At 32.2% G+C, this 23,814-nt stretch overlaps 1 protein-coding gene across 21 annotated transcripts in view; it reads left to right on the top strand.

Annotated features, from left to right (window-relative positions):
• Nucleotides 1–15,316, top strand: part of LOC134706758 (uncharacterized) — a 29,235-nt gene extending 13,919 nt beyond the window's left edge. For 7 of the 21 annotated variants that reach the window (XM_063565994.1, XM_063566002.1, XM_063565999.1 and 4 more), the window contains 6 exons: nt 315–353; nt 817–1,185; nt 1,468–1,548; nt 2,471–2,554; nt 4,878–5,660; nt 10,881–11,469. In XM_063565994.1, coding sequence (XP_063422064.1) covers nt 315–353; nt 817–1,185; nt 1,468–1,548; nt 2,471–2,554; nt 4,878–5,660; nt 10,881–10,897 — 1,373 coding nt within the window. In that variant the 3' untranslated portion in view covers nt 10,898–11,469. Of the gene's footprint in view, nt 1–314; nt 354–816; nt 1,186–1,467; nt 1,549–2,470; nt 2,555–4,877; nt 5,661–10,122; nt 10,204–10,880; nt 11,470–12,642; nt 13,450–14,198; nt 14,259–14,745 lie in introns of those variants that run through there. The other 14 variants (XM_063566003.1, XM_063566001.1, XM_063565996.1 and 11 more) reach the window with 8 other exon arrangements.
• The last annotated feature ends 8,498 nt before the right edge of the window (nt 15,317–23,814 follow it).

Raw genomic sequence — 23,814 nt, 5'->3', positions numbered from 1 at the left:
TTCTAAAATGAAACAATGTCGAACAAAGCCTTTTTAGTTTGTTATTTGGTGAACTTGGTGTTGATGACAGTTTTTTGATAAATTTGATTAATTCATTCAAAAATGATTTACACAAGTGGGGTAAATTAGAATACCAAAAATACAGATCTCCCAGGAAATTCTTAACGGAAAATCCCTCTGCAAACAGATTTAGAGTTTGCCATGGTTTTGTCGCTAACTCTGCGTTGATTCCAATATTTCTCTTTAATAATCGTATCGTGTCTCTTAACACATATACATCATTGCCTTTTATTCATGATTATATATACTTACAGGATTTCTTTTTCCAACAAACTCACTTTCAATGAGTACAGGTTAGACTTATTATGTAGTTGACTAGAACTTGCTTTCTAGAACATAAAATTAGAACTGCCTCTTAATCAATATAGCAAATTGTCAAAGAAATTATTGAATACAGCATTTCAGCGAAGAAATTAAATCATTAAAGCAAGTTAGAGAAGAAAAACATTCAATATATATACATTTTTCCTGATCATTTTTTTTTCAACTAGAGAGAGCTTTGATAGTACAAACTTTTAAAATGAAGATTGAATACATACATTATTCTGCATTACCTTGCTTTTCCTTTATCTATTTATTTATATATCTATATCATGGAACTCATGTTCATGTTCTTGTCCTTGGATTATTATATGTCCAGCTTCTTTTGCTTGTATAGCCGATATGCATTATTGTCTGCTTTTTTTTATTCTAAGGCTCTTGTTTGCTTTTCTTTACTTTTCTTCTGAATTCATAATGCATATGCTTCCATTGAAGTTGACCTTGCAAATTTTGCTAACTTTGGCCAACCTGATATCTTTCCTGCGGGAATTGCGATGCAAGGAGATAATACTGCACCTACAGGACTTCAAAATATAATGGGGCTTTCAGAGTTTGGTTTGCCAGCAAATAGTGGACTTTCTTCCAATTCAGACATGACCTCGTTTTTTCCTGCAAATAGCGTAAGTGCACAAGGCGATTCATTTGATCCTTCGAATTTTGGAATAGGAAGACAACAAGAAAATGCTTTGGGTCAAGATGTTGGAATAGTTCAAAGAGAACCTGCCGATATGTTATCGAATGCAAATTCCGATGGATTTGGACCAAGTAATGCATTGGGAACGTTTACACAGATGATGACACCAGGTTAGGATTTAGTTGTTCTTCAAATGTAGTTTTTGAAGTTTTACATTTGATCGTGTTTAGATTACTATTCCTTTAAAAAAAAAATAACATATAAGAATCATTATTATTTTTTTTAACACTATAACATTAACAAAAACTCAATAAAGAACGAATAAGAATCATAATGCAAATTATTTTTCTAAAGTTGATTGTTTAAAATTTCGCCAAAAATGTAAAGTTTTCTTTTTGATTTTGATATTGACAAGAAAGAAGTAAAATGACAGCAGTTTGTTTTTATGACAGAGAGAAATGATTTAAATATGTCGAGTAGGACCTTTACTGAATGGAGTCGAATATCCAACAACCCACAAGAAGATGCAGAGTGTATGTCTTCATTAAATTCGTAGAATATAGTGTAGAGTATTTTAGGACGGGCATGTAGCGCACACAGAAGTGATGACAGACAGATAGTCAAATTCCACCTAAATGATTTTTTTCTATTTTTCATTTCTCGATAAATATAATCAGTTCATTACTTTTTAATAACTTTTCTATTTCTTTCAAAGCCCATTGACTCAGAAGTCAAAGTTTATCATATTTTATCTATAGAAAATAACGATAAAAAAGTATATGATTTTGAAAATCTCAAGTGGATAATTTGTTTTGAAACAAAACGGACTGTAACGCTTACAAATAGAGCAAAAGACAGACTGACATAAGAAAAAAATATATGAATATAGTTCAGCATGATCATTCATAGTTATAAGACTTGTAGATGCATAAACATTATGGATATGATACGTATTAGACTTTTTGAATTAGCTACTGCTTTGAAGCAACAATTATTTTGAAAATCATTGTGTTTAACATGATAAGGAATTTTGTTACAATTTATAGCGCTTTGCTTATACAACTTATGAGATTTATAATACAATATGTTTTGTGCTTACACGCAAATTTGATACGTTTCGCCTTAAACTAGCAATATGTGCAGTGCTTTTGGGTGCAAACCGGGAAAGGGTTGCTTTTTGCTGTTTGAAATATCTGCATCAGTTTCTATTCATACTTGTATACAGTGTGCCTCTATCTTGTAATTCAAAACTTTCATTTATAACTTTTCGGAATTCATGGGAAATAATCTCAGAAATGTTTTTTAATTTCAAAATATTAACTGCTTAAAGATAAAGTTTTAAATCTTAATCATGGTTTTGCATGATTTTAGTCGACTTTTAATAAGCGTCTTTCTAATTTTGTTAGAAAACCAGGGCATATTTATTTATATATTTAAATGACATATTCATATTAGGGAGTAGCACCGGTTCCTCATCGTCAACTGGAACTCAATTACCATCACAAACTCTCGGAACATCGAACACAGCTGGAACTAATGGTAATTAAGCTTTTAGATCAAATTTATAATAATTATGATGTATAGAGTGATAAATTATGTTGCTTGAAAGCTTAAGAAACTCATTAAAGAAATGCAAGGCAATCTTATATTAAATCTTGAACTTTTCATTTATATCAATACGCGTTAGTATAACCAATATCTGGTAAGAACTAGTGGTCCCAAACTACGACTCATCCTTACCTGTGAATATGATTAATCAATTCAGTATTGTATTTTCACCTTATGCATTCAAATATATAAAAACAATAACATAAGACACAATTTTTTATGCGGTACTAACTCCTAAATGTACAGATTTATGTGAGACGATAACTACATAAACAACATATATATATATACATTAAAATTAAATATAAAGTATAAACATATACATCATAATTAAGATATTATTCACAAGATAAAACTTTTCGTCATCTTCTCAGACTAAAATAACAGCTTTTAGGCACGTAATTAAAAAATATTCGCATTATTTTACATTTGACATTTTGAGGCCTTTTATAGCTGACTAGGCGGTATGATTTTACTCATTGTGGAGGGCCATACGGTGACTTTTAGTTAATAATATCTGAATCATTTGGTCTCTTGTGGTGAGCTGTCCCATTTCTCTTCCAATACTATAGTTCCATACGTCCTAGTTTCCAGCCTAATAAGAGCCACCAACTTCCAAATTTAGCAAAATCGATTAAAATCCGTAAAACGTTCAGAATACATTTCTACATTATACATACAGTTTTAGTTGCATACTGTGCTAGTGATCTGTATGGGATCAGTAATTTCCATATGGGATGAGAGAAGTTAACAGACATTCTTGACATGACCATGAACCAAATGATGTATATTAACTGTAGTGTTAGTATTGTAAAGTCAACCAACTCAAGTTCAGTGAACGGGTCCTGACCATTAATGTCCATTTTTTTAAAACAATTTCATGTTTTTACTGCCCCCCATCCATGTTGTCATTTATAGGACCCCTCCATCACCACAACATAACTACCTGTTTAAATTTTAGTTAATAATATCTTGTATTAACATTTTTGAAACCTTTGACTGATAAATCATGGCTTTCCGACAAAATTATAATCAACACAAACAAGGAGGGCAAAACAATCATTTGTATTACTTCGTATGCGCCCAGAACCCCTTTTTAAAATGGGGAAATAAGATATGCAAAACTGTTAGTTTCATACAACACAATGTACCATGCAAGAAAATTAATGAAATATTATTCTATTTGCCCTTAAAGTATTTGATGGCATTTTTTTTTATAATGTTGACTATGACGTCATTTGTGTTGGTATATATGCGGTAAATTTTACAATTTGATGTCTTTTTATCAACTGAGATTTGTTTATGGATAAATAGTTTGAAAAGATGATGAATTAAAGAAATAGCTCCGTTATTCAAAAGAAAATAAGTAATTCATCGGTCTTCTCAGATTAAGACAGTCAAGTTTTCCTTCCTTTTGTTTTAAATTCTACATATATTTTGATCTATTTAACCCATAAAGCTCTTGGAATAGGTACAAGATGTTAGAAATTTTTTAAATGCCAATGTAGTACGATGCAATTTATAACTGCGTTCTTTAATTATGATATGGGAAGTACTATTTAATTGGATTATACTACGGAAGCGTATTAGCGCCACACATTTTTGTTTTTTTTTGTTTTCCTATGTTTGCGTTATAACGCAAACGTTACAACGCAAACATAGGAAAAAAAAATGTGTGGCGCTAAAACGCTTCCGTATTATACATCAACGGTACCTGACTTTTTATATAAGCAAAGCAAATATTTCGTCCATGTCAGTGGCACTCGAATCAAATAAAATAAGATGGTTGGCCAGATAAATAACAAAAAATGCAAACAATGAACGTGATTCTAGTCCGATATTGATATATAACATTAATTCACCGTTAAACAATAAAAGAGGAAGAAGATGTGAGCAGCAATACTTTCTGGTGACCATAGTTATTAATTTATGTGTCATTTGGTCTATTGTGAAAAGTTTTTTCATTTGCAATCATACTACATCTTCTGTTCATCTTTTCGTTTTAGTAGGTTGAGGGAATTAACAAAATCTCTATATTCTAACTTGATTAACATTCAAAGAAATATTATGGTCACAGACATATGCATATCTTATTAGTCGTGTAATGCATTTATAAAACAAAGCGAGCATACTTCTAGAAGAGCTTTCGATTCTACACGACTTTCTCCGGGTATCGAAATTATTGTTTCATACCTTTGCATAACTTGATGGTATTACTAAAAAACTAAAAAAGGTTAAATTAACATATTTTCAGCACAGAGTTCAAATGATCTATGGTCTGGAATGCCAGATATAAGCTCGTTTGGAATGACACAAGGCACGTCAGACCAGTCTGGAATGACTTCAGGTATGAATGGTCTGTCTGGAGCGACACAAGGAGGTGCGGCCGGTATGTCAACCAATGGTTTTGGAGGAAACAACCCAATGAATGGAATGTTTTTACCTCCAATGATGTCTGGGGGTATGGGTGGAATGCCACCTGGAGGAATGGGCGGTATGGGAGGAATGCCGCTTGGTGGCATGGGCGGTATGGGTGGAATGCCACCTGGAGGAATGGGCGGTATGGGTGGAATGCCACCAGGAGGTATGGGCGGTATGGGTGGAATGATGCCGGGAGGTTTTGGAGGGATGCCACCTGGAATGAATGGCTTTGGTATGGGACAACAAGGAAATGGAGCTTCAACAACTGGTTCGACAACAGGAACAACCGGAGCAAGTTCAGCCTCATCGGGAACTAATGGAGGCACTGCTGGTTCCGGTGGGATGATGCCTGGTTTAGGGGGTCTCGGTGGAATGTTTTCTCCAATGATGCAGGGAATGGGATCAAATCCAGGCGCAGGAATGTCATTTGGTTCACAGGGAGGAAATCCATTCGGTTCACAGGGAGGAGATCCATTCGGCTCACAGGGAGCAAACCCATTTGGTACACAGGGAGCAAACCCATTTGGTACACAAGGAATGCAATTCGGTACACAGGGCGCTGGTTCTACAACGGGAAGAAACGGCGCAGCTTCAACAGCACAGACCACAGGAAACGGTATGGGTACAAGCGCATTTTCAGCGATGAATCAATTTCCTAGCGCTTCAGGAAGGAGTCTGCCTTCAGCTAGCTTAAATGCGGGAAGTCTACCGATGATGTCTAATATGGGTGGTAGTGCGGGAAGGGCTAATATGTTTGGTAATTTATTATAATACTAACACAAACTATGTTCTAACCAGTTTTAAATATATCTTTGGAAAAATTTGAAGTATCCAAGCAAGTGAATTTTCTTTTCGAAAGGAGTATTTCTAATTTAAGTGAGATATTTAGAAACATATTAATTAACTGGTTCGAATGTAGAAAAATGTTTATGGATACAGATGTATCGGTATTGCTATAAAGGGAAAAAAGTTACACTTTTTTTTTTATTAATAAATAACAAAAATGAGACGTTTAAATTAGACGTTTCCCGTCAACACATTAGAGTACGATACATCTGTTATCTCGTATTACAAATCTTAACAAATATTTAGTAGTAAGTAAAAGTACTATTAACAACGAGGAACCTATAAACGGTATACCGGCACTAAGTTGGTGTTAGTAATTTATTTTAAGTAGAGAACTAGAAGAAAGCTATTTCATTCTTGCAAAAAGGCGTGCTTGCTTACAAATTGCTAAAATAGTTCTGATATTGCATTTCAATACCTAGATAGAAATTGATCTTTTGTTTTACTAACAAATCACAATAATTGTATATCCTCTACTACAAATTTATCCTCTGTTTAGAAATGATATTGTTCTGAGTTGCTATTTTCTTTCATTAGTGACCAACAGCGTTTTATATATTCTGCCTTCCCGTAACATTGCCATTTTTATTCATATTTTGTGCAACCGTTATCTATATTTTGTGCAACCTTTTTCTTGTCTTTTACTTAAAAACTGTCTGCTGTACTGTGTTTAATAACCGTTGTCTATATTAGGCATGCGTGCTGTATTTCTGATCTTTCTATAATACTATCTTCATATATGGAATCGTACAAACATTGTGATAAGCTTTTTGTCTAAATACTTACTGTCATGGACGGCATTGTTTCTATATTTGTTTCTATATAACTGCACCATCCTTCATATTTTATTATAACCCGAATCACTTACTATAACCCGAAGAGTATTTTATAATATACAAAGCTATTACTCGACGAGTTTCCAGGATTTTTAGCGTGTTTTTTAAACCGATAATTTTGGGTCTAGGGTAAATCTATTTCTTTGTTTGTACTACTCTGCTTAGCTCGTTTCGAAATTTTAATTGATTAGCTCGTCTCAAAACCTTTATTAGATAGGTCGTCTCAAAACCTTTATTGCATAGGTCGTCTCAAAACCTTTATTGCATAGGTCGACTTAAAACCTTTATTGCATAGGTCGTCTCAAAACCTTTATTGCATAGGTCGTCTCAAAACCTTTATTGCATAGGTCGTCTTAAAACCTTTATTGCATAGGTCGTCTTAAAACCTTTATTGCATAGGTCGTCTCAAAACCTTTATTGGATAGGTCGTCTCAAAACCTTTATTGCATAGGTCGTCTCAAAACCTTTATTGAATAGGTCGTCTTTAAACCTTTATTGCATAGGTCGTCTCAAAACCTTTATTGGATAGGTCGTCTTAAAACCTTTATTGCATAGGTCGTCTCAAAACCTTTATTGGATAGGTCGTCTTAAAACCTTTATTGCATAGGTCGTCTCAAAACCTTTATTGGATAGGTCGTCTTAAAACCTTTATTGCATAGGTCGTCTCAAAACCTTTATTGCATAGGTCGTGTCAAAACCTTTTTTGCATAGGTAGTCTCATATCCTTTATTGCATAGGTCGTCTCAAAACCTTTATTGCATAGCTCGTCTCAAAACCTTTATTGCATAGGTCGTCTCAAAACCTTTATTGCATAAGTCGTCTCAAAACCTTTATTGCATAAGTCGTCTCAAAACCTTTATTGCAAAGCTCGTCTCAAAACCTTTATTGCATAGGTAGTCTCAAAACCTTTATTGCATAGGTCGTCTCAAAACCTTTATTGCATAGCTCGTCTCAAAACCTTTATTGCATAGGTCGTCTCAAAACATTTATTGCATAGGTCGTCTCAAAACCTTTATTGCATAAGTCGTTTCAAAACCTTTATTACATAGGTCGTCTCAAAACCTTTATTGCATAAGTCGTCTCAAAACCTTTATTACATAGGTCGTCTCAAAACCTTTATTGCATAGGTCGTCTCATCATTGCAATATGTTTACTATGAATGGTTTTATTGGATCAGCTTACATAGATCATGGGAGTGGTTAACAAAAAAAAGCAATTGATCTTAGGGATACTTAAATCTGACATGAAAAAATATTAACTAGTTAACATGTGATAACGATCAATCATAGTTACAATTATCTACGATCCGTCAGTAAGTTAGTTTTTTCATATTTACAAAAAAATAATAATACTTATATAAAATAAGGAGATGTGGTATGATTACCAATGAGGCAACCATCGCCCAGATGACGTAATTATTATCAAATATTTGTTTATGCTTATTTTAATGATGAATACGAATCCATTCATGGAAGCAAAACGTTTCAATGCCGCCTATAACAACAACAGTGGGTCTTGTTTGAACCCTATTTCTAAGTTTTCTAACATCTAGTTCTGTCATCTATCAGAACGAACACTTTTTCAGTATGGTTATGATAATGGGAGCATTGAATTTGCTTATAGTTTAAAGCTATGATTTGTGTGTGTGTATGGGGGGGGGGGGGGGGGTCAAAATTGTTTCGTTGAATGTTTTGTTTGCATCTCAATTTGCTTCAATTTGGTATATATATTTATATATATATATATCACTATTCATTGCAGAATAGCCAGTAAAAACCCACAAATTGTCTAAATAGTTTCAATAACTATAGTTGAAAATTGCCTCATAGAAGCACTTTTGCGATTAGAGTTCTCCATTGTGCATTTTACTCCTAATTTAAACTGTTACCTTTTCATGCACTTGATATATTTTAAATGATAGCTAAACATGTTGAATATATGAGTGTCACTGTACATTCTTTTTATAATAAAAGTTAATATAATAGTTAAGAATGATTGTTACAGATTGGGACATGTATTTTGTGGTTTGAACAAGTATAAAAACGAATTTTAAAAGAGAAAGTTGTATCTTCTGGCAATAGACAGAACATATTGTTTATAACAATTAACTTGCGTATGTGTACATAATTTGGGAGAGGGGAGGGGGGGGGTCGAAGCGGTCATTTGACCAGTGATCCAAAGAATCACCATATGACAAATAAGATACTAACAGTTTACAATCCCAGTATCACTTACATTTACTTGTAGATTGGCGGTCAATTTGAACAGCGATTTTTACCACCACCTATGTAATTATATATATAACACGTCTTAGTTTAACATTCACGTTGAGATTGGCGGTCAATTTGTTCAGAAATTTTTACCACAACCTATTTACCACATCTTAATGTACCATTCACGTGAAGACTGGCGGTCAAGTTGACCAGCGAATTTTACCAGTTACCATGTAATCATATGTATATAACACGTCTAATTTAACATTCACGTGTAGATTGACGGTGATTTTTACCACTTCCTATATAACACGTTTTGATATCAAATTCACGTGTAGATTTTTTACCCTTATCCATCCTTTGTCATCCTCAATTAATGTTTATATAAACATGGAATCTTTTTGAAGTGAATACATTCAACTAAACACTAGATGCAATTCAATTAACATGTTCGAAGGTTTATAAACTCACTTACATCGCTTATATTTCTCTATGTTTGTAAATATTTTCCGTATTTCTAGGTTGTAACGTTAAAAGAATGGTCTTTAGAAATACTAATGAAGTCGAAAAATATGTACTGAACAATTTTGAATTCAATTATGTCAAAAAAGTAAAAACAATGTGCAAAAATTACGTGTGTAGCTGAAGGTTTTACGTGTGATTTTGAATACATAAAAATTGACTGCTAAAATGTCATTTTGATTTTATACATATTCATTTAAAAAAGGACACTTTAAGCGTAACGTTTAACTTTGTTTCGGTCATTTAAAAAAATATGATTATGAAAAAAATGCTAACTAAAAAGACAAAGACTGCACGATACTGATCACGTTATTTTTGAAGAATTGTTTGAATAAAACTTGATTGCTATAGCAGCAGATAAACAAACTCTAATACAGGATCTGTAAAGAAAAGAAAAATTTATTCGAACCAAGAAATGAAATTACAGAAAGTAACAATTTAGACGGATAACTTATTTTGTTCAAAATAATTTTGGCAAAGACATATCAGACTTTTCTACTTTCGTACTTAAATTTTAATTTGAATACAAATAATTTGTTTTCTCTTTTCTAAGTTGATAATGTATAGGAAACAACTTAACACGAAAAAGATTTCCATTGAATAAACATGCTTTTTAACCAGTTCTAGTTGCTTTTAATATCTTCTTTGGCTTGCTTTCTAGGTGCACCTAGTCTAGAAAATGAACTGATAAGTTTTCTTGGACTAGATCCACAGTTCACAATGCCATCGCTTGGAACATCCGGTAAGAGTTCTTCTCTTTTCCAGTGACGTGTTTAACTGTTTGTTTGGATTCTGTTGATAAGATCTCGTTGTGCAATAGTTTTTTTAACTACTTTTTCAAGGCAATCTGTTTATTATTCGTACGAAACATTTCACATTAGAATTTAAAAAATGTGTTTGAATTTGTAGACTGTCGCAATAGAACAAATAAAAGAAAAAAATATATATAATGTTTAGAAACTGTAACTATCATAGTATATTGTTTGCGTACATTTTATCATTGAGAATGTCACAATATAAGTTTAAGGATGTACTTAGGTCAGGTTTATGAGTTTTTTGTTGTGTGTTCGAACTTCTACGATACTGGCTCGTATCACCCACTTTTCCTTTCACAGAAGACCACCAATACCTCAATAAAATTGCCAATATTCAAGTTGAATCTATAATTATGTTCACAATTTGAGACCCAAATATTGCCAACACTAAATATAAGGTAAATGTCCGAATCAACCTTTTCCCGTTTTTAAAGAAAATATCGCAAAAAGGAGTTCCATAAATGGTCAATATTTTTAGCTTAATTTGTTCTTTTAATAACGCTCTTTTTTAAATTTCACCTAGCTACATCCTTAAAAAATAAAAGTTCTGGTTCTGTTAGAGTAGAGAGTTCAACTTTTAATATTTGATAATTTTTAATTATAGGAGCCAATCAAGGTTAGATGGAAGTGACGTATTTGGTTGTTGTGGGAAACATTAATAAAGACGGAATCTTAACATCATTGATCTGATATACAATATGAACTTGCATTTCAAAATGCTCATTATATATAAGAAAACAAAATCAATAAGTGACAATTATACTATGTGGGATATGATATTTATATCTATACAATAATGTGATTTAAATCCATACTATACATGCTAACTTGCATTTAATCTAAATGGTTAGATTGGATGCTTGTTTGTCATGCTTGAAAGTGGAAAATTGTCGAACAAAGATGTCTTGGTATGCTTTGAAATGGAAAACCGAAATAAATAGCTCTTCTTATTTAAGGAATATTAAAGAAATAGATGTAGAGCAAAAGGATATGTATGACACCTTTAATGTTAGAGATACTTTTAGTATCAAACCAATAACTGTTTATTTGTCAGGTGCTTTTGGAAAAATTATTCATGTAAAATGAAACAATTATTAACGATGAGAAATTTTAGAGTAGACTTTACATTTAGCATATTATTATTAGTTGTTGTGTATTGTATACGAAAGGGTAATAAAAAATTTATAGATACATTTGTATTTGATTTTGCTTGTCCTAAAGAATCAGTATTTACAGACGATAAAGATATATCTGTGTTCTCAGATGTATAAATAAATATTGCTTAATAAACCGTGCGAGAACCTAAAGAATAGTTAAGGTCTTAAACGTTGTAGCTCCAAAATATAAAACACTTGACTATAATATTAACATTGATATTTTTGTCTTCGAGTAATTTTGTCTGAAGCGCGAAAAAGATGACATTGATGAACCTATATGTTAACATTATCTAAGGCATTGCATGCTCTCAAAGGTGCTACATCGAGACATGACCACATATTTTTGTTAAAAGCATGAATACAAAATGTTCTTATTTTTGTTTTATCAGTTGTATGTTAAAAGATATAAGGTCCTTACAAAAAGGTACTGTGTTGAATATAAAATTGAGAATGGAAATGGGGAATATGTCAAAGAGACAACAACCATGTATCCTGTTTTAAGCTATTTAAATTGAGGAGTGCTGGTATTCAAGTACATGTATGCGGCTATTCTGTTTAAGATATGAAAAACTATAATCATCAAACTGGAGTCATAGTTTAGTTGAATTATAAGCGTGAATATCAAGATTTATTTGTTCTAGCTGCGCAGCTGGAGAAATTCCCGATGCATCTCGTTTTTCTTCTCGTCTGATGCTTACATCATACTGGTATTTATGCAAATTAAACACTATGAAAATGAAAAGGTGTCGAAATCGTCATCAGGTTTAATCGAATAATTGTAGCCAATCTCTACGATACCATTTATGACCAACATAATTTGTTTTCTATGTTGTGTGAGATGAACTATTGTTTGTCTGTTTGTTTGTCCTTTTTAATTTTAGCCCTGGCGTTGTCAGTTAATTTTCGATTAATGAGTAGATTATTCCTCTGTAATATTTCGTCCCTCTTTTATGGTAAACGAGAACTAAATTAATATAGTAAAACGTGCTCTTTAATGTTTATTTGTCGTTCAAAATATGTCTTGTTATAACTTAAGAACAAATAAGAAAACTGCAAAAAAATATCGAAACAAACAGAGAAAGAAATAGAAATATAATTTGAATTAAAAAAACACTCTGACAAAAAAAACACGAAAAAAAACAATACCCTGTAAATAACAGAATTAAAATAAATTTCAAATTTCATTGTTTTTAAAATTTCCACTATCAGTGAGGGGTCAAATCAGACGCATGCCAACAAGGGAAGATATACAAAGAATAAGGACTCAGCAAGGCAGATCACCATCAGCAAGAGGACAAATCAGTAGAGCAGGCAGAATACCTATCACAACTAATACTAGAAGAACTAGAGGCGAGTTTCGAGACACTGAAATGAATATTGGTGGTAGAACACAAACCGAATTACAACCTGTGAGTACATCTCGGACACAGAATACTAGAAGAACAAGAGGCGAGTTTCGAGACACTGAAATGAATATTGGTGGTAGAACACAAATCGAATTACAAGCTGGGGGTACATCTCGGACACAGAATACTAGAAGAACTAGAGGCGAGTTTCGAGACACTGAAATGAATATTGGTGGTAGAACACAAATCGAATTACAAGCTGGGGGTACATCTCGGACACAGAATACTAGAAGAAGTAGAGGCGAGTTTCTAGACGCTGAAATGAATATTGGTGGTAGAACACAAACCGAAGTACAAGCTGTGGATACTTTTCGTACACAGGATACAAGGAGAAATAGAAATAATGAGATCAGGAATACAAGAGCAGAGAGTTCTAGAACAATGAATACACAAGCATCTGGTATAGACGGAACAGCTGCAACATTACCAGAACAAATTCAAACAGAAGCTGGTGGTAGATCGAATTCCAATTTTGCCATAGTTCCTATGAATGTTGAACAAACCGGAGGAAGGACCTCAAGCAACAGGAGGCCAGTTTTAGCAATAGTCCCGATAGATAACAACGCTCAGCCAGCAGATTTTGTCAATTTTGCCAGAACTATTCCAAGATGTAAGTTGTATTGCTAAATTATTACAATGATATTTTCCTACAAAATAATTTTGATATCAGAAACGATTTCACAACAGAAAGATTTGTGCTATCACATATACATATGATTAAATAAAGACATGATGATGCTGCCAACAAACAAAATGATAATTAACATCGTACGTTCTTTACTTCAAAGTTTTGTTAAGTTAAATGATAGCATTATGTGTAATGCGTTCTGTAAATGATGAAACTGAAAAATAACGTGAAAGAAAATCCAGCCATGTTCAATTGTTATAGCCATCCTAAATGTTCGTAAAAGGTGACAATGTTATTAAAATAATGTTATATAACACAAAACAAAAAGTAACAAATTTTAACGAAACGACATTATGAATACAACATACCATTTCCAAAACACTTTCATGGGTAAATTTAAAATAAGTTCAAAAGAAGTGGAATGAAGCTGAATAATGAACACTAGCTGTTGATTTATACAAAAAATCAATTGGTCAATCATTTTTTCTGAAATAAAATTCTTAATTTCATTCCGTTACCGTAAAGTATGCATTTTGCCGATACAATACAAAACATTATGTGTTCATTCTACATCAAGGTCCATGAGGGGACAATGACAAAGAAACCATCATAATTCAGGTAAACAAACAATGCAGTAGGATGATTTCATATGTAAAGTTCTACGCAATAAGAATGTTTTATAGAAATGTAGCATGTAGAAACTGTTTGAAGAATTATTTTTCTTTTTACAGCTGTGTTAAACCAAGCAAGATAGAAATTTTACAGAAGGTAATATTTCATAAGAAAAAAAGGTACCTTATATACAAAAATACAAATGATAATGGAAACATACTTGCTCTAACAACAACAAAAATATAAAAAAAGAATAAGCATAAAGGTTCGATGCATCAATACGATACATTTTGCAATTAATGTTTAATATATGCAAGTAATGAATAAAGAAATGTATTTTGACAGTGTGATAGTAAGTTTCTTGTGGAATACGTTACTTACATGCACACAGTGAAAAAGAGATAAAGTAGCACAACAGTTCGTTGTTTCGTAAATGGTTGATTTGGAATGCTGTTTCGTTAACGATGTTATTTGTCGACAAACATTTGAAAATTCATGTTCGCTTAAAAATAATAGAAAGGAAAAAAATAACTCGAAGAGGGATAAAGTTGTTGAAATTATGGAAAATTGCAAAGAAATTTAACCCAAACAAGTTTTCATTTTGTAAAACATTAATTCGATGTATCTGAAATTTAAATTGTTCAACCATTTCTTATAATCTTTCAGATAACAAAGCTGAAGAAATCAAATTTGTCCACATCGACATAGTATTTCACAATGTCATATTGTGTAAAAAGAAAAGACTTCTATGTTTATAAAGATGATTAAACATGTATTTGATGAAGATAAGTGTCGATCCCAGAAGTTATTCAAAGTGCAATGCTAGACACACAATAGGAAAACATGTATTATACCATTGAACATTTCTGTAAGATTTGTAAGGTAGAATCATTGATAACAGATGAAACAATGCTGTTGAATTGTTTTGTTGTATAGTATAGATAATTACGTTATTGTATTATTGTATGATATGTATTTGTTTTGTACAGAGAGGGAATTTCACATCCGAGGGTTGATATACCCGGATAGATATTTTTTGTACAACCGTTTGTTTGTAGTTTATATTGTTTAACATGTATTTGCTATGTATGTGCTTGGTCAGGGAAGGTAAAAAATGTCACTCGTTCAAGCTCTGATATGTTTAAAATTCATAATTATTTGTGTATGATTTATTTGAACCTTTTACCTCATGTCAAATTTTCATTTTTTTAATAAAAAGGCGGAGTCAGAAATAAAAAAAACGGCAGTTATTTTTTTGTACAAGACAATTTTTTTTTAAATATTTTCAATATCAAATTATTTCTCCGAACCAATCCACTTCAAATTACCACAATGACATTTGCAAACTGGTTTAAACTAAAAACTCATTTTCATAGATAAATCAGCATTTTAGAAAACGTATTTTGTGAAAATACTGCCATTTATAAGGATATATTGACTGCATTTACTTGCAAATTGACTGAAAATAGCATTCAGAAACAAAACGTGTTCTTTACAATAAAAGAGGAGCAACAGATACAACTACTGATAAAAGTTAAGTGAAGAAATTAGTTTAACGTTTCCATGCTAGTCTGATGCTTTACTCTCAATTTAAATGTATCTGAAAACAATATACACTTACTTAATTTGAACACCGGTATACAACTACTAGTATTACCTTTTTGTAATATTAACATGATCATTTCTACAAAACAGACTAAGGTACGGTAAACATGCCACATTCACTTATTGTTATCAGAAAAGTAAAACAATTTATGCAAAACAGACTAAGGAAGGGCAAACATACTACATCCCCTTATTTTTATAAGAAAAGTAAAACCTTCCATTCACTATGCCTTTTACATATTTTGAGTAACATCTACTTTGTTGACCCGACTATTGAAACAAAAAAGATACCACAGATAGAGTTACGTCTGCCTCATACACAATGTATCTTAACTGATCAGAACTGAACTGTTCGACAAGAGTATGTTGAAGCTTCACAAAACTGATGAAATTAACAAGGAAGATATGAACCGGAAGTCTTTATTGGGAAAGTTAAATCATCGTTGGAACAATTTATGGGCATCATTAATTTGCTTACTGTAATGGAATATCTGTGTCAATCTTGACCATGAATACATTCAACGTGTCGTAGCCACAATCTTGTTCTTATGCCCTGAATTGAGACATCATATAATTCTAATTTACATGCAATTGTCATGATTAACACGTCAGGTGTTACTATTGGAGCAGGGTCTGCTTACCTTTGAACCAATTCAAGATTTGGTGTTTGTACTACTGTTTGTTTTTTTGTCTTTTGCTGATTGTTTATGTTTATCATCGCCCTCGTGTGTGATGTTGGTTGATGTGGTCAGTTGTACTTGTCCAGTCTGTTATGTCATGGAATTTGATTATTGATTGTCCCTTTGGTATCTTCGGCGTCCTTTCTGAAATAATAACTTAACAAATTATATTCATCAATGAAGTCAAAATGTTAATCAGCTAGACATATATTGCTGTTGAAGACAAAAATACAATTTTTTACATGTTTTTTTGTATAAAAAAAAAATCATCAAAGGACATATTGAAACAATTTTTCTCACGCTTTCTTTTGACAGTTTTACAGACAAACACCCTCGTACACAATATCATCAAAGAAAGGTAGATGTCTTTTAACATCAAAAGATAAAAATATCTACAAGATGATTATTTTTTCTCCGATTTATTTGAAGTTTAAATCATTGTCTCGACATTAAGATTTCTTTTTGTTTACTTTTTTTAAATTGGTTTCTTTTTAAAGAAGATATTAGTTGTTTGAAATCCTTACTTATTACTAAATATGTTGGAGTAACGGATAATTGTGAGTGAGAGCCATTTTGTGTGATTCAAAATTGAAATAACAATCGAGTAAAAAGAACGATCTAGAGAAACATTTGGTAATATAAAATAGAAGATGTGGTATTATCGCCAATGAGACAACTATCCACGAAAGACCAAAATGACACAAACACTAACAACTATAGGTAACCGTACGACATTCAACAATGAGCAAAGCCCATACCGCATAGTCAGTTATAAAAGGCCCCGATAAGACAATGTAAAACAATTCAAACGAGAAAACTAACGGCCTTATTTATGTAAAGAAAAATGAACGAAAAACAAAAATGTAACACATAAACATACGACAACCACTGAATTACAGGCTGCTGACTTGGGACAGGCACATACATAAATAATGTGGCGGGGTTAAACATGTTAGCGGGATCCCCCCCCCCTTACTTATACATTCCGACACAAAAAGACACAATGAACAGATCTGAGAGTACTCGCAGTTATCTGACAGCTATTTCAAAGCCACTAACAACTTATAAAAAATCATACATTTAAGACTAAACAATCAATCCGTACACATCCAACATCCAATGGATTTAGTGTGAAGACGTCATAAACAGCCAGAGAAAAACATGACCTTGTGCAATGCCAAGTTACAGGTATCGACAGATTGTAGATCCATGAATATGTATATGTATATAACATACTAGTAATATTTAGTTAGCTTTTAATCTACTGATAACAAAATCAATATTTATACCAATAAAAACAATATTCAATGATCTTATTACAGTGTTGAATAGGTAACCTTTTAGAATAAGTTTATTTAAAGGAGCAACAAGCTTACATGGATCAATTCTAAATTTCCGGGCACGGTTAACAACATTTCCGTAAAAATAAGAATGTGCTATCTCGTTTGAAATAAGTTTTCTACAGGTACAACCAAACTTCAAAACCAAATCTTTATATCTATGGACAAATTTAGTAAAGGTTTTAAGTAATTTGTGGTAATGATATCCCTGGTTAAATAATTTACCAGTAATGCATAGGTTGCGTTCGTTAAAATCAAAAACGTCACTACAGACATGGGCATAACGAACAAGTTGTGAAATATAAACACCGTAAGATGGTGCCAAAGGAAAAAATGGAAAATTAACAATAGGGAACGAAAAATCGTCTATTTTGTCGTAAATTTTAGTGTGTAGTTTCCCTTTTAAAACCGAAATATCTAAATCCAGAAAAGGACAGTTATTACCGAATAAATTTGATTTATTTAAAGTAAGTTCCTTGGGGTAAATTTCAGCAGTATATTGAAAAAATTTCTTGGTTATTTAACTAAAAAATATCATCAAGATAACGGTAAGTGTTGTTGAATTTATCAATTAAATGCAATTTCGACGGGTCTTTACTGAGTTCAGTCATAAACTGTGATTCGTAACAGTACAAAAACAAGTCTGCTATTAAAGGGGCACAATTAGTGCCCATGGGGATACCTACAACCTGTCGATACACTTTGTTGCCGAAACGTACGTAAATATTATCAAGAAGAAAATTCAAACAGCTTCAATCATCTCATCACACCTCCAGTAAGTATATCTAGCATATTTATCTTTCTCATTAGATAAAAAGGCTTTAAATGAGTTGCAGCAAATATATCTACATTCAAATTTACAAAACGACCATTTAATTAAATAGGAAAACTTTTGTTTAATGAGGAAGTGTGGAAGAGTAGTGTAAAGAGTAGAAAAATCAAAACTATTAACAGATTCAAAAGGAACATCAAAAGCCCATAATTTATCTAAAACATCCAAAGAATTTTTTTACCCTCCAAAAATGGTTTATACCACTATGTTCATATATTTTATTACAATAGTTTATGATAAGCTCTTTAATAGTGGTTAATGAACTAGTAAAGAGCACTGACAGATTAGTTGTAGAACACTTACTAGAGGCCGAGATGAAACGATATTTATATGTAGTGTAGTTTAGGTAGCCAATACATAGTAGGGACCTTCAAATCTTCAGAAGAAGCCTTAAGCTTTGATGTGGTTGTGATATGCTTGTTCACTATATGACTCTCTGTGGAGCGGATGGACTTGAATGAATGTAGATGGATTTAAAATTTCAATCTGAAGAACGTCCGTGTAGTATTTACGTTATACCACCACCACATTGTTGGCTGCTTTGTCGCCCGGTACAAACACAAACCGCTTTGAAAGTATTTGAAGTGTATTTCTTATTCTGTAAATAGATGTATTATGTACTCTATTATTTACTTCTAAATTATTTTCAAAATGTGATATTCTCTTATTTACCACATTCATACATTTATTTAAATAAGAATCAAGAGATTTTTTATCAGATTTTTCCCGTTTACACCATGTTTTACAAAATGAGGAAAGAGCACCTTTGGTGACTTGACGAAAATCTTTCCAATCTATTTTAGATGGAGGACGATATTTTGGTCCTTTAAGTCTTTAACCTCTCTGTCCTGGGCAAAATTGAGGTCCCCTGTAATAACATGGCCATAGGGAACATATCTAAACTTCGACGATTCACAGTTTCAAGTTAAGGGAGTATTACTATCTATATTCAGGTCTGATGTAACCGACGTATAATTAAAAATTAAACTTCTGCTGTTGGTTTTTTTTTATGTGTATGAAATTATATGTGGTTCTATATTATCAAAATAGGAAAGTATAAAGTTTTGAACGGTAGAGTCATGCATTAAATATACTAGATAAGTTGATAAAATCAATACCTCTGCTAATATATTTAATTTCCAAAAAAATGACGTTTATGATCTCCAGGTTTTTCGATACGTGGGAACGGCCTATGGTGGCAAAAAGCTGTAATTATACGAGAATATTCATACAGTGGGCTGAAGAATTAGAGGGTGTCACACTCTTTGAAAATACAATGTATCGTGTAATTTACTAATGGGTATTTGACCCAGTTTACATAATAATTTATGCCTACCATTATTTTTAAATATTATAGATTAGGAGATTATCAAGTGTATAATTTATACGATGTTTAACTCGTAGATTTCAATTAATACGTTTCCCGTGAGACCTATTATTTCGTTGTTTTTATCAATAATATTCAGGATATCAATAGAGGAAGTAGTAGATATGTTCCCTTGTCCAAGTATGTTGTCATTTAAACCCAGGGGATAATCTGTTTGAATTCGTTTAATCCAAGACAGTTCGATAATTTTATTGGAATCTTCAAATTGTTTATCCGACTGCCCTTGTTGTTTCTGGACCGTTTCGAGCGGTTGGAATCTAATAAATTTAATATTGTGGTTGTGTTTACCTTAATGTTGATAAATTATGCTTTTGAATTTTTTAGGTTTTCGGAAGCGGTATAGATGTTCCTGTGGTCGTTTAAAAAACTCCCGTCCTGTTTGTCCTACATATTGTATACCACACTTATGCTTAGTTCATGTAACCAGATAAATGAGGCTTTGAGTTTTCATGTTATGTCACAGGAAAAAGAAAGCGAAAAAGTTCTCCCGTTCACTGTTGACCTTATAGTATTATCAGAAGATAATCTAGAACAGGTTTGTCATTTTCTGGCATTGCACGAAAATATTTGTGGATATCCACGTGCATTTTTATTGAATAATCTGGCTGCAGCTACGGGGCGCCGAATGGGACTCTTGTGGTTTTGTACAAAATTCAATTCTGTCATAACAAAATCATTTTTGTCTTACAAAACTATGTGCTTCAGACTTGTTTTGTGAGAACTTCAATTTTGTGAGGACAAAATTCATTTTGTAGACAAAATTCATATTTGTCATGACAAAAGTCAATTTTGTCTAAAAGGTATGCAAATATAAACATATTTGATATAAACATATTTGCATACAAAATTGACTTTTGTTACCTGATATGGAAATTAAATCACAAAAGTCAATTGTGTGAGGTAAGATTCAATTTTGTGAGACAAAATTGACTTTTGTGAGACAAAATTGACTTTTGTGAGACAAAATTCAATATTCAATTTTGTCAGTTTTGTTGAGACAAAAGTCAATTTTGTCAATTTTGTTGAGACAAAAGTCAATTTTGTCAATTTTGTTTAGAGAAAATTCAATTTTGTTGAGACAAAAGTCAATTTTGTCTCACATTGGTCAATTTTGTCTCACAAAAGTCAATTTTGTCAATTTTGTTGAGACAAAAGTCAATTTTGTCAATTTTGTTGAGACAAAAGTCAATTTTGTCAATTTTGTTGAGACAAAAGTCAATTTTGTCAATTTTGTCTCACAAAAGTCAATTTTGTCTCACAAAAGTCAATTTTGTCTCACAAAAGTCAATTTTGTCTCACAAAAGTCAATTTTGTCTCACAAAAGTCAATTTTGTGTAACAAAAGTCAATTTTGTAAGCAAATTAGTTCACAGAAACCAAACTGAACTAATTTGAATACAAAATTGACTTTTGTCGCCCCATTTTCAAATTAGGTAACAAAAGTCAAGTCTGTGTAACAAAAATGAATTTTGTCATGACAAAAGTGACTTTTGTCCGCTGATAGATAATTTTGTATGACAAAATTTTAAATTTGTAGTATGATACAAATTTTGTTAAACTGAACTCATTTTTGTTGAACAAAAGTCACTTTTGTCCATACAAAATTGAATTTTGAGTACAAAACCACATGAGTCCCATTCGGCGACCCGTAGCAGCAGCATTGCCACCTTTAACACAATTATAAAAACTGCTAAATTTAGATGGGGAATTTCGATTGACAGCGGTTGAATTTATATTTGGAATAAGGTTTTTATAGCACGTGAATATCTTTGAGGGATTTGATTTTAGTGTTTTCTTACCATTTCGTAAAATCATGATTATTTAAAGGGTTATGAGAAGATAAAATGAGGCCGAAAGTCATAACATTGAATTAAGAGTTACAGTAACGGAATATATATAAACAATTTATAAAACAGTCGAGGAATTCTTATAAAAACTATATTGAACAGCCCGGCAAACAATGACGTATATAACAAGACAGACAAGAAACAAATATGGGTCCGAGAAAACAGTTAGAACACTATCAAACAATTTGAACTAAGCGAATTTAAGCAACTACAGGTCACTGTACGGTCTTTTAAGGTGAGCAAACCAATACTGTATAGTCCACTATTATAGTTCCTGAAATGACATAATGTGTGTGATCCATTAAAAACAACCGGCCTGAATTATGACAAAACAAATATGACAGTCAGAAACCAAGACAACAGCTAAATAACAGTATCAAAATAGAAGATGGTTGCAATTAAGATAACTATCCACCACAACTCACATGAAGTTGATGTAAACAATCAAAGCTAATCGTTCGGCCTTCAACAATGAGAAAAATCCATACCGTATTGTCGGCTTTCAATGGCTCAGACAAAACAAAATTTAAACAACTCATATGAAAAACCTAACGGGCTAGTTTATAATAAAAAAAACGAAAAAATAATGCCAGACATAAACAAACGACAACCATTGATCTACAAGATTCGGTTATACAACATACACATGTAGCATGTAGTGAGGTTAATAGAGATAAGAAGGTGTAGTATGAGTGCCAAATGAGACAATTCTCTATAAAAGTCATGATTTTAAAAAGTAAACCATTATAGGTCAACTTACGGCCTTCAACTTGGCTCACATTGCACAGCAAGCAAAGGACCTCTCAAATGATAGTGTAAATCATTTCAAATGGAAAAACCCCAAACGGTTTAATCTATATAAAAACGAGAAACTAGAAACAATTAATATGAATTACATCACCATACGACAACTACTGAACATCAGATTAAATGTGTTTGAAGGTGCCAACCCCACCACCTTTTATCTGGAACAACTTTAGAACAAACTATGAAATTCAGTTGAAAAGGGATATTTATTCATTTTCAAATATTGATAGACATATACAGGTAATGACAGACATTTACTAACGACAACCACTGAATTACAACTCTGCTAGGTTCAGATAGGCACATCGAAAATCTGGCGGTGCAAGATATACTTATTAGCGCTCAATCTTCCCATAATCTGGTTCAGTGGTGGTGCAGTAGTACATCACAAGTACAAATTGTAGAAACCTATTGCAATTGGCTTAACTCAAACATTAATTACAAAGCATAAAATAAAACTAACTTACATGAAAACAAAAGCCACAAAGCATGTTGAAGGTTTTATAGTGACCTATAATTGAGTACGTCCACGTCATTGGAACTCTGGTGAATAGTTGTCTCATTTGCCATCATACAACTACTTCTCATTCTTATAAAAGAATTGGTTAATAAAAAATTGTATACTCGCATGTTATAATCAATAAAATGTTTGTTTTTCAAGAGGAGCTTGGTGACCGAGTGGTCTAAGTAGTTTCACTGTTTCACTAGCCGGTATACAATAAGATTGTGTGCTCTTACCTAGGTCCATGTATGCATCATGTGATTATATAACACTATATAGCAGGGATTTAATTAAAAATGTGAAGAAAAAAACCCGAAAATATGCTTGATGATTTTATTGATAAGACAAAATGATTCCTTACTTTAAAAGAGTCACGGTTTAATTAGTTCATCAAACATTTTATGTCTCGTTCGTCTCAGTTTTCATATCCTTTTCATCTTATCTTTTTAAATGTTACTTTTACTACTAGTATTGAATCTATTTTTGGTGATATCCATTTGACGTGGCTCTGTTCTTAAACATCCCGTTCATTATGTTATTGTGTTGTGGTATTTTTGTTTGTATTCTTGTCTTGTTTTGCTCAAGTGCTTGTCGATATGCCTTTTCGTTTTTCTTTGTTTTCTTTTATAGCGATTAGTATAATATAATGGAATTTTATGTGACTGTCATACAAGTGAGAAGTTTAGCTAGTTATAAAACCAGGTTTTAATCCTCCATTGTTTGCATAAAAAATGCA

Source organism: Mytilus trossulus, chromosome 2 (assembly GCF_036588685.1).
Source record: "Mytilus trossulus isolate FHL-02 chromosome 2, PNRI_Mtr1.1.1.hap1, whole genome shotgun sequence".
Lineage (NCBI taxonomy): Eukaryota > Metazoa > Mollusca > Bivalvia > Mytilida > Mytilidae > Mytilus > Mytilus trossulus.
Note: the sequence above shows the minus strand (reverse complement) of the source record. Positions and strands in the feature narration are given on the sequence as shown.